Source organism: Pteropus alecto, unplaced genomic scaffold, assembly GCF_000325575.1.
Source record: "Pteropus alecto unplaced genomic scaffold, ASM32557v1 scaffold7, whole genome shotgun sequence".
In the NCBI taxonomy this organism is placed as follows: Eukaryota; Metazoa; Chordata; class Mammalia; order Chiroptera; family Pteropodidae; genus Pteropus; species Pteropus alecto.
In genome coordinates, this window is record NW_006494614.1 from 37,951,571 (window position 1) to 37,969,693 (window position 18,123).

The 18,123-nt window shown below is 40.8% G+C and overlaps 1 protein-coding gene across 1 annotated transcript in view; it reads left to right on the forward strand.

Moving 5' to 3' along the window:
• Positions 1–4,682: 4,682 nt before the first annotated feature.
• The window catches only part of ADGRF5 (adhesion G protein-coupled receptor F5), a 53,469-nt gene continuing 40,028 nt past the window's right edge, over positions 4,683–18,123 (forward strand). Inside the window, exons 1-2 of the mRNA XM_006926474.1 lie at positions 4,683–4,784; positions 10,961–11,015. Of these exons, the coding sequence (XP_006926536.1) occupies positions 4,683–4,784; positions 10,961–11,015 (157 nt within the window). The remainder of the gene's footprint in view (positions 4,785–10,960; positions 11,016–18,123) is intronic.

Sequence of the window (18,123 nt, forward strand, 5' to 3'; positions counted from 1 at the left end):
GTGCTCTTTACTCTATATCTATTATAGGAAGGAGGGAATCACCTGAGCCTAAGGCCATCAAATTTATTCTCATTCCAAGTTGGAGCTAAAATAGCTCTGCCTTTTTTGGTGGTGGTGATTGTTCCGGAGAACAATGCTCTCCTGAAGACCAGGATGAGCCAATGTCACAGTGGTTGGACAAGCTACTCAAAGGAACTTTCACAAGTGGCTCCAGGGGCTGCTAAATGTCACCATTTGGGCTGCTTTGTTCCCTTTGAAACAGAGACAGCTGCCTCTCTGCTTATGCTGTTCTCTTTTGCCTGAAATTCTCTTTTCTTTCTCCATTATACACTGAAGCATTGCCCATCTTTCAAGATTTGGCCAGTGACCTTGGTCACTCCAAATCTCATTCAACACCACCTCCCTCCCCGGTCTTCAGTTCCCGTCAAGCTAATCACTCGCACACTGCAGCTCACTTTAGAGACTCTTAGGGATGGATCTCACTCTGCTACCTACTAACTGGATGGCCTGGGGGAAATTCTGTAACTTCTCTGGGACTTCATTTTCTCATCTATGAATTAAAATTAAAATTAAAATACCTACCTTACAGCATTATTGTGAGAGGTAAGTAAGTGAATTAACATTTATTGCACTTAGCACTGTTTGGTACATAGTAGGTAGTCATTTAGTAAATAGTGCCTTTTAAACTTCTGTTTTTCTTTCAGTCTATATTATTTTAATTGCATGTTTTGTGCCTTCCTAATGAGATTGAGAGCTTCTTGGGGGCAAAAACCATGACTCATTTCGATTTGTGAATGCACAACTTTGGGCTTATAAAAAGCTATCCGTATTTGTTGGTCCATAAGTGCACAACACATTTGACAGCATATGAGACATATAACACGAGCTCAAATAACAGCCTAGGTGATTGAACTGCATCATAACTATTGGATAGACCACTTCTAAGTCCATACTCCCATTAATCCATTTACTCACCCATCACTGACTCATTGCCTCCTAAATGCATCCCCCTGAAGTTTCTATTTCTACATAATTCCTTTAGTAGAGGGAGAGCTACAGGCTGGTGATGGAAAGTGCCAGAAGTGTGCAGGGGAATGTGGAAAGAGCAATGAAATGCTAAAAATATGGATCTGGAAACCTCAAACCTTGCTGTACATCAAAAGCAGCTGAGATGCATACAGACTCTTAGCTACCACCCCCCAGAAACTTTGACTCATTTGATCTGGGATAATATTAATGCAACAAACAAATAAACAGAAAAAGAAACTACCCATGTGATGGTTCTGATGCTCAGACCACTAAAGCTGATGATACACAAATACTTCAGAGAACTTCCTTCGAGGGTGCTGGTACCTGGTGATGCTAGGAGAGGGTCCATGTGCCAGGCTAAAGCCAGGAGCAGAGCCCTGGACTGGAGGAAGGAGAAGGCACCTGAGCAGAGGCTGATCAAATACAGGCTCACTTTTACTTCTTACTCTTTTACTCCCCAAGAGTTGCTAAGTAGAGTATCAAGGCAATGCTCCCCGGGGGAGAGGGGCTGGGAATACCAGTGAACTCAGGAAGGCAGACCTGTGTAAAGCTTAAGAAATAAATCTTTTCCAGAAAGAATCCCACTACTACCCTATTTAGAAAGAGCTTGGAATCACAATTTGATGATGACATTGGGTCATTGAACTTCACAGATGTGGTCATTTTGTGAACATGCTTTGAACTTGCAATGTACAAAGGCCCATTTATTTCCCTTCCTACTGAAATTCTGGGCAGGTCAAGGCTGATGAAGGATTTCCAGGAACGCAGCTGATCTTAAGCATCAGTTGTTTCTAAAACTTGGGAGAACCGTTCCCTGATGTGTTTTGGACCCTTTTCACAATGAGGCTCCTGATGCATAATCACTCTGCAGGAGAATGTCCTTAGAGACCACTTCAAGGAACCCAGACTCTCACCCTCCAAATGTAGTGCTGCTGAGAATCTCAATGACTTATTCCCGGCATATGATGTCAGGGTGCCTCTTTCTCAATTCTAACTTCACAGAAAGGAAAATAGAGTCAGAGGAGACCAGGAAGTTGCTCATCACCAAAGGGTTAGTATTAGGCATGAAATCATATTTCCTAGCTTTTTCTAAGATACAGCTGCCTCATACAGATTGGTGAGTTTTAGTGCAGAGTATTCAGGACTTATATTTTTAAAAGAGAAAGAAATTGGGAATGTTATCAGATCATTTTCTTTCTCTCTCTGCCCCTGTTTTTGTGTCTCTTAGCTGTTGTCTGCCCTTTACTCCAGAAATTTGAAAGAAATATGAACTGCTAAGGGATTTACAATAAAGGGAGCTCTACTGAAGACACATTGTCTTGAATGTGGAATAAATGCTTTAACTGGATGCATTTAGAGATTTTTCCCTCCATTACCCAAGTTAAACAGCTTCACTGGCTTCTCCACAGACAAGAATAGATGTGAGCTGGAGGGTTAATGAAGTAGGTAAGAAAAGTTTGTCTCAGGTCTCTCCCAAAATGTAATAGCCACCTCAGAAGCTGAGCTGATCTTTGGCTTGTATCACTGTTTTAATTGGTCAGGCTCGTGACATACTGGTTGTGAAATATTTTGAGACTACCTTTCTCAATGTAGTGGCATTCTTCTTTCAAGTGGAGAATCCCTCATCCTTGTGAAACTGATGACTGTGTGTAGCAATTATCATTATTCTGCATCTAAATAACCCCTCCCCAGAGTGGGGTTCCACCTACATCTCTATTTCTACCGACTTGTGATTTTGTTGTCAATAAATATGTTAATAGAAAAAAGAATGTTGATTTAATAAAGGACTGCTGTGGGGTAATCTAGGGGAAGATGGGGACAATAGTGGCTGGTGGCCTATATTAAAGGACCATAAATAACCATTTGGAAACATTATAATTCTTGCTAACTTGACAAAAAAGGCCAACATTGGGCAACGATGGAAGGATATGAAGTCAGCTTTAGTCTTTCTAATATCTGAGTCTGTCCTTGGGTGTCGCATACTAAGGGAGGCTCATTCAGTTACTAAATCTGATTAACTGCCTCAATAGGGAACCAGCTAGAATAGCGCACTAAATTTGGGCCTGGAAAGATTAAGTTGCCACCTAAATGCTCGATTCATCCCCAAAACGGTTGCTTCACCAAGCTAAATCGGCCTGCCCAATTCCCACAAAGACCCACCCCCTTTCAACAAGGGAAGAAAAACCTCTAATAGAGAACTAAGCAATGAGTTGCTATGATTTCTCTACAGCAGACATATCTGATTTTAAATATCTATTCCTGTAACCTAAATTGCAAACATTTTTGAAAAGCCATTGAGTTGCAGAATTTTAAAAATGTATTTGATTGCCAGACTTGCCAATTGGGTCAGTTTTCCAGAGCCTTATGCTTCCGTCTTTACTACTGGGGAAGAGGAAAAGGAGGTGGCCAACAACTGGTGATTGAAACACAATTCCCCCTGGCATGTAAGTTTTGGCTAGCCTCTGTGTGTTATCCTGGCCACAGTCCCGTGGCATTCCCTGCAATGCCTGGGCCAAGGCCTGCCCTTCCTGATGGTTGCCCTCCGGATTCCACTAGAAATCAAGGTGAAAACCACTGCAGACTGCATCCCTGGAGCTCTTCAGGTTTTTAATTGCATCTGAGTCTCAGAAAAGTCTGTGAGAGAATTAGAGGAGAAATAATTATACCCACCTCTCAGATGGGGGAACTTGGACTCAGTGAAGATAAGTGACTTACTCAAAGAAGCACGATTAGTTTATAGTAATCCTGAATCCTAATCTTTATCTCTGTCTCTTAGTCTAATGCTCTTTCCAGAACAATACAAGGACGTAGAAAAGTCTGTAAGGAAAGGAATCTGCACAAAGTAGTTTGTTCTGGTTCTCAGATCCATGAGGGTTGGGATTCTTCCATCTGATACTCTTCCTTTTAAATGCCACCATAAGTAATCTGGCCACTAAAATCTTTGTTTTCATCACCAGCATTGTAAAAAGAAGGCTGTCAAAAATCAATACATAGGATGGGATATATTATGATATTAATATTCTATGTTACATAATATAGTATGACTAGATTATGAAATACAACTTATAATTTTATGACTTAAATTCAGGATTTTCCATACATCGGTCGTAGCCCATTAAAATGGGTCTTGAAGTCAATTTAATGGGTTGCTACCAGGATTAAAAGAAAAATAGGGTAAGATAAGGTAGACTAGAATTGAAATTGTCAGAGTGTGTTGCATGTAGAAAAGGTAAGTATTGTTCTTTGAACATTTTGCTTACATATTATGTATACTAAATCACAATGTTAAGTATTTCTTACCAGAGTCTTTCCCTTTTTCTCACTTCCCCTCTCTCTTCTCTTTCTCTTTTCTCATCCCTTCTCTCTCTCCTTCTCTATGTATATAGAAATGTACCCAAATGTCTTTCGCCTTTGTCCTATTTACAGGTACCATCCACCATTCTCCCCAACCCTCATCCTTCTTGACATTTCCCAAGGTTCTGGAGTACACACTGTTCTGTAAAGTTACTCCTTCCTTTCTCCCCTCTATTGAAAAGGTCCTTTTGCAGTATGACCTTCAAGACAGGATTTGCAAGCTCTTTCCATATTTCGTAAATAAAATGCTCTATCTCTAAACCATTTCATTTCCATTCCAGGCAAAGCCACTTGAAGAAATGAAATCCCCTAGGAGAACCATGATGTCATTTGTGATCATTGTGATTTATTCTTCCCAAGTTACACTGAGCTTGAATTTAGAGTCTATTGTTCATCCTTTGGTGAGTAAATCCATATCTGTTATATTTTTCCTTGTCACATTTTTCTGATTTCCTGGAATGTCACAGATAAAAATTAGTTTCAAAAATTTTTTGAGAGCCTTCGAGAAAATGTTGCAGATGGGGATGAGGATGGTGAACATAAATGGATATTAGCGTATCTACTGGGCTACAATTTACCATACTCAGAAATCGGTGGTGGTAGTATCAAGTGAACATCCCTCAAGCTTACTCCCATAACTAAATTGCCATCTCTACACCCAAAGCTGCACCCCTGTGAAACTGACGACAATGACTTTATGCAGATTTAGAGGACTGTTCTTGAAGGATTCATTTTAATTGGAGCATCAGGCTAGAACACGTTTCAAAAAGCATTAATCTGTATGTGTACTTGTGACAATTACAGGTAGCTATATCTAAAGGGGCCATTGCTATCACTTAAGCTTTTCACTGACAAATTATCCAGGTCGTTTTGTCTCTGGGAAGTTAATGGGAGTTTAGCTTGACAAAAGGGGTGATAAGTACTCCTTTATTTTTTATAAGAATTATTGGATTGTTCCTTCCTTAGCTTACTCCACTTAACATGCACCAAAGACAGAGTGTGTTAGAGGTTATGAAATCTTGGGAGACTGATGTAATTGTCTCTGTGTCTCAGTGTCTTCCTCTGTAAAACAATGATAATAATAGTACTGATTTCCTATGATTGCTATGAGAATTAAATTAGTTAATATTTATAAAATGTCTTAGAACAGTTCATGGCACATATCAAACATTATAGCACTGTTTGCTATTATTAGGTCTCTTAGTGCATTTTTTTCCTACTCATTTTTTAAAAAGATATTTTAGTGTTATTTTATTTATGCTGTCACTAGTGGTTTTTTTAAATATATACATATATAAATCTATCTATCTTCATTGGTAGATTTTAATACTGTAAAACATTTCTTTTTTTCCCTGCTTGGTACTTTTAAATGATAATTCTTTGCCTTCTATTCCAGTTGTCAATTCTGTTTTCGTATTTATGTTTGTCTGATCTTTGTCTTTCATTTTTTGTTTAGACCTTAATATATCATGTTGCTTTGATGCTTCTTTTATAAACAACATGTGTTTAAAGGTTTTTTTTTTCTTTTAAATCAAATCTGAGTAAATCTGACTTTGTGGAATATAATTTATTAACATTTAATGTCATTTAAAATGCTTGATCTTACTTTCAGGATTTTGTTTTATGACTTTATACACTTCCTATTTTCTGTTTGAGTGTCTTTCATTGTTTAACTTAGATTTCTTTGTCTTTTTCTTTATATCTCTCATGACTCGGGAGGTATATTTTATGTCTCTTCTCCCAAACTCCAGAGTGCAGGGTATAACCCGTACAGTCATGTGCAGTGGTTTATTCATATAAATAGAGAAAAATGTTTATGTTTCCTGTGGAATCACAGGGTCAGTCCAGTTACCCCAGGCCTGTGCGGAGAAAGACAGAACATGAGGTGATGTCAGCAATGGGGTTAGTGTTACCTCTGTTCCAGAATTTCTTAGTGTTCATGGCTGCAGCCGTGCCCTCTTACTGTACCAGGCTGGTCTTCATTTCAGTGGCCCTAACAGAGCCCTTCCATCTGCCTGGTGGCACAGGCTGGTCAGGGATAAGCCACTGACTTCCTAGGGATGCTAGTAGAATTTAAACTTTACTTTCCTGGAAGGCCCCACCACTACTCCAAAGGGCCTCACTTTGTTTCCCCTAGATCTGCCTTCAAGATACAGTATCTTTGTACAGCCTAAAGGCCAAAGACCCCCATTGGAGAAGTGTACTTAAACCTGCCTTATTAGCTTATATGGCCCTAAGCTGCCACCCAGCTCCCGCAGCTGAACTTCTACCAGTTTAAATGCAAAACATGGTGATGAGCTTTTAAAAAAAAATTATAGTAAATACACATAAAATTTACCAACTTGGCCATTTTTAACTCTTCAGTTCAGTAGTGTCAAATACATTCACTTAGTTGTACAATCAATCTGTAGAAATTTTCATCTTGCAAACTGAAAACCTATACCTATTAAATAGCAATTCCCCATTCCCCCTCCCCCTGGCACCTGGCAATTACCATTCTACTTTCTGTCTCTCTGGTTTTGACAACTCTAAGTGCCATGTATAAGTGGAATCATACAATATTTGTCATTTCATGACTGGCTTATTTCACTTTGTATAATGTCCTAAAAATGTATCAATGCGGTAGTATGTGTCAGAATTTCCTTCCTTTGAATAATGATCTATTGTATGTATATCCCACATTATTCATTTATCTATCAATGGACGCTTGGGTTGTTTCACCTCTCAGTTATTATGAATAATGCTGCTATGAACATGGGTGCGCAAATATGGGGTGATGGGCTTTTGAAATTCAATGATACAGCTTCTCAAACGCCACTGTGCACATGCATCCCCCTTTTTAAAATGAAAGTTTCAACTCTGGGGTGGGCTCCCCCATATTGCCCTTGTCCCTGCTCCAAAGATTGGACTTTGAACAGCAAAGCTGTAGACTCTCAGCTTTGACCTCAGCCTTGAGTCTGGAGCCTGGCTCTGACCCTCATCAGCTTTGAAAACTTAGTTGTGTTTCCTCATCTCCTTAACTTTTTCCCTCTACATAATATCAGAATGAATAGTAGCTCCTTCATCTGTTTCTTGTAAGGATTGAATGTTCTCATACATGTATGTCTTAGCACAGGGACTAGCACAGAGCAAGTATCTAAGATTTGGTAGTTAGTTTTACTATTCTAGTACGAAATAAACCTATGTTAATATTCCAGTGCAAAGAGACATTCCAACAGGATCTTGGGCTAAGACAATTATTTAACATAGACACAAAGATGTTAAGTCTGGGATTCTAGATCGAGACAAAGAAAAAAGAATAAAAGGGCCTTGACAAGGAGAAGTGAGATCTGGCAACAACAGCTGGCATCTTTGGGGACACAAATTCCATGGGGGATTTTCTTTTCTACACATAAAATGCCACCTCTCATTATTGACTGATTGTCCACTCCCATTGTAGGCCACCACCTCCACCCACATAGTTATTTTGTAAAGTCATCATGTCAGACAGGTGGGGCGTTTCCTGAAATTAGTGACCTTGTGTCTTCCTCCTGAAGCTTGGCTATCAGGAAATTCCCCCTGGATTGAGCTGGGCTTTGTTGCTCAGACACTCATCTGGGTACTTCTGCAGGGATGAGCTGAAGAAGGCCCAGCTGGAGGCTCTGTTATTGTATCTGAAGAAAATGTTTAGCTGAGCATTGGGAGCCCCTGGAAGGATCTATGTTTTTCTCATGAGTTCTCATAGGTCCCAAAACTGGGGTGACATGAGGACTTAAGAGTGCAAGCCTGGCCCCCTGTGACCCCTAGGCCAGCCGGACACGTAGGTATACACCACTGACCAGAGACTGCACAGGCATTTGCTGTGCCTCGGCACATTACTAGTCACTGCATAAGAAACTGAGGCTTAGAGTGAGTGCATGACTTTTCCAACCAGGAAGATCTGAGACTGTGGGATTCAGTTCTTGGAGTGACTCCAGCATTTGCCTTATTGAAATCCGGGCTCCATGACTTGGCAGCCAGCTCTTTGTTCCTTCTCAAATCTGAGAAGGCCAAGGGTAGTCACCACCACCACTGGGGAACTCCTCAGAGGTTTTATTGCTTTCAGTGTGTTTTTCCTCCATTTTCCCCATGATTGTAGGGCTCAAAGCATAGATAATTCTCAAAAAAAGTTGTGAATCCTAACTGGACAACAGAGAGGCAGTAGGCGACAAGAGTTCTGGAACCAGCACTTTGCAAAGATATCCCCTGAAAGTTCTAGATAATCACAATAAAAATTCAGAAAACAGTTAAAAACCAGTGTCTCTCAAAAAGTGACCTCACATCCAGGGATGAGCAGGTTAAATAGTCAGTTTTCTTCACCCTACCCATTACCTGCTAAATCAGACTGGGGGAGGGGAGACAAGTGACCCTTATGCTCACAAAGATTTGAAATACTTTGCATGAGAGAATTGAAATGTATCTTGACTTTAGCGTACGACTGCCAACAGAAAGTCTTCAATTCTTTAGTCCTACTGGAAAAATGGAGAAAATGAAATCTTGACCTGGGAGAGCTGCCTAGTGGTGACTGCCAGTGATCATCTTCTCAAAGGCTGAGTTCCCCAACCAAAGCCTGTGAAGAGTAGACAGAGAAAGCTGTCTACTTTCGGGCATTGACTTTGCTCCTTCTCAGTTCCTGCACATTTCAGTACAGCTAAAATAACCTCCCTGCAAACAAAGCAGCCACTGGGTTTTTGAAATTCAAATCATCATCCATTTTCTATTCATTTCATCAGGAACATTTATGAACTATCACAGGTACACAGTTTTTCTCCCCAGTTCCGATGGATGTTAATACTAGTCATTGAACAGAAAGAGGGGACAGAAGTAGGCAATAGAGAAGAAAAAATGCTAGGTAAAAAGAGACCGGGTCCCTGAGACGAACCCACAGTTTCCTGAGGGATCTCCTGATAAGATGATGCAAGGCCTTTGTGCACAGACTAGCTGGGTTCAAATTTTGACTCTGCCATTTAAAAGCTGTGCTACTTCCACCAAGATATTTGACCTCTCTGTGCCCATCCATGTTTTCTGATGAGTGAAATGTGGCTAATCTGCAATTTAGGCTGTCATGAGAATTAAATAAGTTAGCACACATCAAGGACTTAACAGTGCCTGGCACAAGGTGTTGAATACATCTTAGAAATAATTGTTTCTGTTATTGCTATGATGTGAGATAATAAGAAAATAACGGTAGACACCGCAGATGGCAAAATGAGCTTTGCCTCGGGAGGAGTTCATAGGTATGTGGAGTTCACAGTGAAGGGCACACTACGGTTGGCAGGGATTACCTGAGGAGACTTCATAGATTTGGGGCTCTTCTATTGAGCCTTGAAAGGAGTCGAATTAGGTAGCACATCAAAGGAAAACCCAACTGGAGGCAGGGATGAGTTAGGAGACCTGTGTCAGGTCGGGGTGTGGTTACCAGATGGGGAACTTGCAGTGACTCCAACAGCAAAGCCAATCAATGTCAGTTCTTAAACAAAGAAGCCACATAAAGACGGGAGATGATCTTTATAGAGGTAAAGCAAGAGGCAGTATGTAGACAGAGGGGTCTATGTGAATGGTGCCCCCAGAACAGTATGATGCTCTGCCGTGGAATAACATTTACTATGTCACTAAAACTAGTCTCAGTGCTTTGCATTTATTAATCATTTAATCCTCACAACCACCTAATAAGGCAAGCTATTTTATCCCTATATTATGGGTGAGTACCAAGGCACAGAGAGGTTAAGTAACTTGCCCAAGGCCACACAGCCATTTTATGGCAGAGATCAGATTTGAATTCAGTCTGTAGAGTCCTCGTTCTTAACTATTGTACTATATGATGTAACAAACATTTATTAAGAGCTTACCATGTGTCACATTGCAGATTGCTTAATTCTCATAACAATTCTATGAGGTCGGTACCATTATTATTCCATTTTACAGAAAAGAAAACAGAGGCTCAGAGGGGATAAATAAATCTCTCTTATGGTCACATAGCATATAAGTGGCACAGCCTTGTACCCAGGTAATCTGACTCAAGAGCTGGCTCTCGTGGCTCTTGTCACAGGAAGCAACAATGGAACCATCCGAGGGAAAAAAGATCAGGGAATGAGAAAATAATTTCTAAGCATGGACAATCTAAAATATATCTAACGACGCAGAAATTTTGGGGTGGGAACAGGTCGAGTGCTGAGAAGAGGTCGTGAGACTTGTCGAAAAGGTCACTGAAATGACTCAGGGTTCAAGACTTAGGCAGAAAGCAGATTTAGAAAACACCATAATTTACACTTCTTGACAGGACTCAAACTGCTGGAACTCTGAGAAACTCAGATACGGTGATTTCTTCCATTCCTGGAACTAGAGACTGGTCTTTAAAAAGTGAATTCCCAGGTCACTCCATTTTATTTTCCTGACCATTGTGCTGCTGTTTACCCAACATCCACTGGGCTCAGGTGCTAACCCAGAATCTGCAGCCCTGAACTCCGCTTTAACATTTTGGGGCATGTGAGCAGAAAGCTGTCATGAAAAAACAAACATCTCTAACACTAACTGATGATTTTCTCAAATGCCCTTTCAGATTCTCCACGATCATGAACTAGCAGGGGAAGAGCCACTAAGGCAAAAAAGAGCAGGTATGTAAACTCTTTGCTTGGTGATCACTTCTACTAAGTCCGATCAAATGACACTTGCTATAACTTTTCAAAACTCTGCAATCCACATAATTCAGTCTCCAAGCACATCAGGATCTAATTTCTAGAAGTAATTACGAAGGCACTCCATTCTCTATTCTATCAAATGGCGTTAAACGATCTTAGCAACGCATTACGATCCTCCTTTTCTCTCCTCTCACCACTCCCCACATTCTAGAGATTTCCCAGTGCCTCTCGCTCTTCAGTTGCTCTCTGCCACCATCAAGCCTGCTTCTCTAATCTCATCCCAGCAGCCTTTCCTTTTGTCCTTTTTTTTTTTTTTTGGATCTCTTCTGTTCTCACTTATCATTTTATTTTGTGGATAACTTAACCACTCGACTCGAGTTCTCCTCTGTCTCCCATTCTAATTTCCCCACTAAATTCCAAAAATGGTCTGGAAAATATAGGGCTCCATGCTTTTGGAGGGTTGAGGACAGGTGAGAGCTGTGAACATTCACTAGTACACTGATCCTCAGTGTCCTGTCCTACATGCAGAACTCTGGGCAGGTGTCAGTATATGTCTGCAGGCTGGCTTTTCCCAGTATCACATCCTCCTAATTTCCTCATAGTAACCTTTCAAAAGCATCAGTCTGATTGTGTTAGTTCCCTGCGTGAAATTCTTCATGGGTTCCCAATCGCCTTGGAGGTAAAATCTAATCACCTGCTGGAGTCTTACTAGACCCGCATGTTTTTTCTCACGTGTTCTCCTGTTCCCTTTCACACGGTCGATGCCCCACCTACCATCCCTCTTTGTCTGGGGGACTCCAATTTAAGTCTCAATTCACAGGGGCCTCTGCCATGTAAGGTCTTCCATTGAAACCCCAGACAGGGAGGGGCTGCTTTTCTGAGTTCCCATTGCCCTTGATACATTCCCATAGCACAACATTTGTCCCAGTGTATTGTAATTATTTTGCTTCCTGTTTGTCATCCCCAGTAGACATGAGCTCCCTTGAACTCTCTTCCTCTCTCTAGCCTGGCATCTAGCCCAGTTTCTCAATAAATGAGTGAACAAATGAAGAGTGCACGTCTCTGTCATAGCCGCCTCTTTGTGAGTTCAGAGGATATGTTCTTATTGTTAAGAGTCTGCTGGCTTAGAGGCTATAGCAACTGTGTGGAAGGTAAAACTTCTGAACTATAGCATTGTGACTGAATCATTTTCCAGGCATGCCGTGACTTGGTCTCTTCAGTCTTGTGGTCTAAAGGAGATGCTGAGCTGCCAAAGAGAGTAGGCTTGCCCTGAGGTCAAGGTAGAGGTATCTGTTAGAGCCCCTCACAGTATGAACTAGACTCGACTGTTGTGAAATGAGAATTTGACCACATTTTATTAAGCTCTCAAAATGCTCCTTGGAAGGTCATACCGCCAATCACTTTCTCTTCCCTTTTCTTTTCTTTCTTTTCTTTTTCTTTTTCTTTTCTTTTCTTTTCTTTTCTTTCTTTTCTTTTTTTCCTCTTCCCTTCCCTTCCCTTCCCTTCCCTTCTCTCCCTTCCCCTCCTCTCCTCTTCCCTTTTCTTTTCTCTTCTCCTATTCCCTTTTCTTTCTGCTTCTCTTTCAGCCTTATTCTCCCTTCCCTTCTCTCCCTTCCCCTCCATTCTCCCCTCCCCTCCCCTCTCCTCTCCTCTTCTCTTTTCTCTTCTCCTCTTCCCTTTTCTTTCTGCTTCTCTTTCAGCCTTATTCTATGTCCCTATGCGATCTTCACTTCTCTTTTCTTTCCTCCTTCCTTGAGTTGGTCTGTAGCACAGACGGAACTTTCTGTGCTTTAAAACAAGCATCATTACATCTATTCCGTCCCTTGAGCCTTCCTGCACCCCATGACAGGAATAGGGCCAGAAAGACTTTGAAAGGCTTTTTTTTTTTTTAAGTCAAACCATTTGTGGGTGAGTTCTAGCTCCAAGTTTCTACCAGCTTCTTTTAGGGCTCAAGTTATCAGCTTCCTCAGGGGCCATTGGTGATGGTACAGCTATAAAAGTAACGTCTTCCTGCACTTCTGAGCCTGGCTGTTTATGATCTGTGGCAACAACATGAGAGGAAATCGCTTCTACATCTAAGGCTTTGACATTCCAAAATTTTTCCAGATATGCTTTCATTAAAAACAATCATGAGTATGATAAATCACAATGAAAACATTTTTTCTGCTTATTATACATGATCCTCTGTGCTCTTGGGCCTCAACTCACCATCTGCAGAAGATGGATTGGCCTTGGTACTTTTATAAAATCACTGAAGTGAGAAATGGCCGTGGAAAGGCCTGGGCGCTAGGCTCAGATACCTGAATGTAAGTTGCGGTTAAGAGCATCGCTCTCCAGGAAAACTATGAAAGAAGGTAGTAGGAGGATCATATTGAGTTGATAGTGCTCAGAGGTGTCTGTGTTCTGCTTGGTGTGTTAGGTAAGTGAGGTAATAGGATTGGGCTCTGGTTTTCAGAGTAATTCCTTTTATATATACATATAGCTCCTTTTCTGGACCCTTAATGCCAGAAAGGGACAAATAACGGTTATGAGAGAAAGAGAATTCTCAAAAGTAATTACCTTTTGTCACACTGCACCAAGTCTTTAGAGTATGAAATAGAATCGTCTTTAAAGGCAGGATCAATATTCATATTCTCAGACCACTATGACTTCCTAAGTCACTTTGGTCCGTTATATAGTTTCATTGGGCCCTTGAGATACACACACACACACACACACACACACACACACGTATATACACACATACAAATCACATATATGTGTATTGCGTATATCACACACAAATACAATATACACATTACATATATGCACATATATGTATATATTACACATATACATATTACATACATACCACATATATGCCACATATATCACACACACAAACACACACACACATATCTCATTACCTCACAGATTTGTTAAGAGAATTAAGTAATATCATGTACATATTACTTTTAAAAATGTTAATGTGGTTATCTGGGCAGTTATTTATTTTTTGTTTGTTTTAATAGTTTTTTATTAAAAACAGTCAATTGATTTATTTAAAATAATATGTTTGAAAGAGACTTAATATCCCTGGTACAGAGAAGTTTCCATAGAACTACTAAAGGCAGCAGGATGGATGGCATGATAAAAGATTTAGAAAAACTACTTTAGGAAAACTATTTCAAAACTCTAATGGAGAAGAGAAGTCTGTAAAAACCTCAGAGACCAGAGACAAGAATTAGTGTGGATCTGCCTTTTAGAGCAGAGTGGCTTTTGGGGAGCAGAGGAAGATAACAATGGATTGAAGCATCAAGAATTGTGTCCTGATTATACCAGGAAGTGGATTCTAAGCAGTGGAGAGGCTGACACAGAGAAGGGACTGATGGAAGCCATCTGAAGTGAAAGTTAGCCTGATGGTTATGGCCAAGTGGATTAGATGAGGAAGTCAGTACCCAGGAGATCAGCAAGGAGGTTTAGCAGTATGGACCAGCATCAGCCTCGGCCCCTGCACTGAACCAGAAAAGGGGGAAAAGAAGTGCTTGTGAACGGCATGTTGAAAAGTGGATCAAAAGGACCTGGAGGCAGATTTGACATGGGGTGAAGAGGAGTGATGATCCATATGACATGGTAAGGGTGCACAAACCTGGGTAACTGGGGGATGTGGAGGCCACAAGTAGAAACTGGAGTCGAGATGAAAATCTTATTTTGGAGGTTTGCCAATAAGCTAGAAATTCGGTCTTAAGAGTAATCATCGTAGGGGACCGAAAGTTGAAGTTATTGGTTAGAAGTCTCACAAATGTGTCCTCTATGTCAATTTGTTGTCCATGCCAGGTTTCTGAGCTTGACTCAGAATGTGTCTTTGGCACTGAGTTGAAGAAGAGTCCCCATTGGTTTTTTCCTTGGCTTCTAAAGGAATGGTTGGTAGAAGACAAAATTTTTAGAAAGGAAGATCCTGGATGTCCTAACCCTGTGCTGGAGGTGCTTTCCTTTTCACATCTATTTAGTGAGCGCAAAGTTCCTACTAGTTTGGGTTGCTGGCTGTCATTGTGGAGATCCTAACCTTTCTGCAGATCTGGCAGCCCAAGTGTCCTGGCCCTTTTTAATTTGGGTCCAGGAAATGCTGTGCATTTTCCATGTTGAGGAACAGATTTGGAGGTTTTCATGGCTTTAAACTTTCTGGTGATAATGTGTGGCATTTAGTGCTCCGAGCAGGCAATGATGTTGGCAGAGTAAGATGAGAAGGCCGGGTGCCCTTGGTCTGGTGTTTGGGTTTGGTTTTAAGGTTGACCTTGAATGTTGGGAGTGCTTTTCAAAAAATGTCTCATTAATGTTGTTTGTTTGTTTAACGATCTCAAGTTGAGACTTGATTGGAAGAGCATTAGTTTTTCTTGACCTACCAGCAGACATCTGTATAAAATATGATTATTACGTTTTTTTATAATCAGTATTATTATTTCTACCTACTGATTCACAATAGCTACGATAGGCCAGACAATTTGCTAGGAGTCTTCATATAGTATTCCATCTCCTTAACAACAATTTTGCAAAGAAAATATTACCCCTGATTTACAGACGAGCAAACATGGCTCACAAAGGTAATGTTCTGCCCAGGTAAGAGGGCATTCGGCCCAGCTCTCTCTGCCTCAAAGGCCATGCTCATATTTAAGAGTCATAGTTTTCAACGTATGCTTCTGGCCTATGAGTGAGATTCCATTCCGTGTTTCTTGGAGCAGCTTTGCTGAGTGAGGGGCACTGGCATCACTGTTCATCTTACTAGGAAAAGAACTTTATGTGGGGCTGACTTTGGTGATTTGGGTATATGGTGAGCCAGTAGAATTGATTCTTTTCCCCAGACTTCACGGCCCGGGGTCTAATCTACACCTTCTTCATCTATACCTGCCAGGTAAGCCACAGGCAGGAGTTTTGATGGTTTACCCTTGTGTGAACAAATCTTTCTAAAACCTAAAGGGAGAATAGGATCTTTGACTATCTGCTGATATTGGTAGAGTAGGATACAGATGATGCTGCCAAATTGCTACCTACTAGAACATGTCAAGAAACAAGTGGAAGAATAAGCATCTTTTAATATTTACCTGCTACAGAGCTAAGAGGGAGAAATAAGAGAGCCAAATCCAGTGGTAGAGCAGCATTGACCCTTTGGTCAAGAGAAAACCACACCCAACCTCGTTTCTCCTGGGTAACGTTAGCAGACTTCATTTTTGTTGTTGTTGTTGTTGTTTTGCAGATGGGGGAATCAATGTATGTATCTACATAGGCTCTGACATTTAAGAAGTCAAAATTCCCATTAGAGCTTCCAGGCAAAAATAGTACTGTTTGCTTAAACAGCTGTGATTAAGACAGAACTGCTTGTTGCAGTCTGTGGCCAACTTTCCAGAAATGTCTCTTTAAGATAAGTGTTGTGTGGCGGGGCAGTGATTTATGGGAAAGGAGAGGGGAAATCCTGGTTGGTTTGTGCCTCCTGGGTCTGCTGATAGGCCTCCGTCTGTGACACTGATGACACCTGGAATGTGCTACCTTTCACTCGGGGCATCGGTGAGTCAGAAAAATTCAGACAAACAACACCAGGACAAAGGAACCCTAGAAAAAGAAAACACATTAAACTGTCTGGGATCAGATGGTCCAGCGGCAGCAGAGAAACGTGGAAAGGCCTCTAAAATACACAGTCACAGAGAGGTGGGGAGCCATCCTCGTTCCTCTTCGGTCCCTTATAGCCTGGAAGAGGATAAGGAGCATCACTTTCCCAAGCTCTGAAGTCCTCAGGTTTGGTGGAAGGAGCAGGGGGAAAGGGTTAGGCATTTCTATCTCAAACTATAGGCCCATTTGAGGACTGTGAGCAGAATGTCCCCTCTGTTCCCAGTGCCTAGTACAGTGCCTGAGAAGTAGGTACTCAATAAATAGTGAAGTTACTTACAAATCAGTAAATCAAAGAACAAACTTAGCAGGTTTTAGTGTCAACACCCAGGAGTGTCAATGGCAATGGGTCACAATGTATTTTTCTTCACTGTGGATTTCTAAGACATTTATTAGGTTAAATCAAATTGAACAAAGTTTTAGATAATTCTTCCATTTATTATAAATAATTTCTCCTTCAAATTTAATTTTATTTTAAACTTACTTAGGGAATTGCACACTGAGTTATAAAGACACATTTAACACTAATACCTGATATTTTTACAAAATTTTAGCGTTTCCAAACTGGTCAGTGTTATTATCTTCTTTCATTTGAGTTGTGGCAGAGGACGGTTAAAAGAAAATAGACTTTAGAGTCAGAAAATGTGGCTTCAAATCCCAACTCTAACATTTGCCATCCATGTGGCTTCGACCTTTAGATTTCAGTTTTGTCATCTGCAAAATAGGGGTATGTATACTGTCCTCATGGTCCTGGAACCTACCAGGCAATGGATAAATGACAGCTCCTATTATTATTGTTACTCCTATTACAATCACCATGGATTCATCTGGTATCACTGAAGAAAGAGGTGAACAGTATCAGCTCCATCAAAATAAAAGAGGAAAAATAAGAGTAAGCAAATACACTCGGAGACTACCTGACTATTTGCCCCATAGGAGCAACAGCAAGCAGTGTTAGAAAAGAAAAAACAAAGCTAAAGCCAAAAATAAGGTTATTTGCTAATATTGGCTCCCCATAATTACCTTCTCAGCTTCCTCATTTGGATTAGAATGGTAAATGCCAACCTGCTTGATCGCCAAAAGCACTAGTGGGAATTGAAAAAAAAATACAGATTTCTGGGCTTAATCCATAGAGATTCTACTTTGGCTCATGCGGGTTGATGCTCCAAAATATCTGTGTGTGTAGAATTCTCTACAAATGTGTAATCATCAGTCAAGTGTAGGTACCACTGGAATAGGTGATTCCCAAGGGCAAGCCTGTAGCCTTCTGAGTTACTATATATTTTGAGCCTGCTTGGAAGAGTTGCCCACTTTCAAGAATAGTTTTCTTCTCTATTAGGGGTTTGCCATCTTATCAGTCTCTGGGCAGAAGTGACACTTAGGCTGAGGGTTGTGCTGAAACTCCTTTAGAAGTTACTGAAGAACATAGAAAGTAGATGAGGGAAAG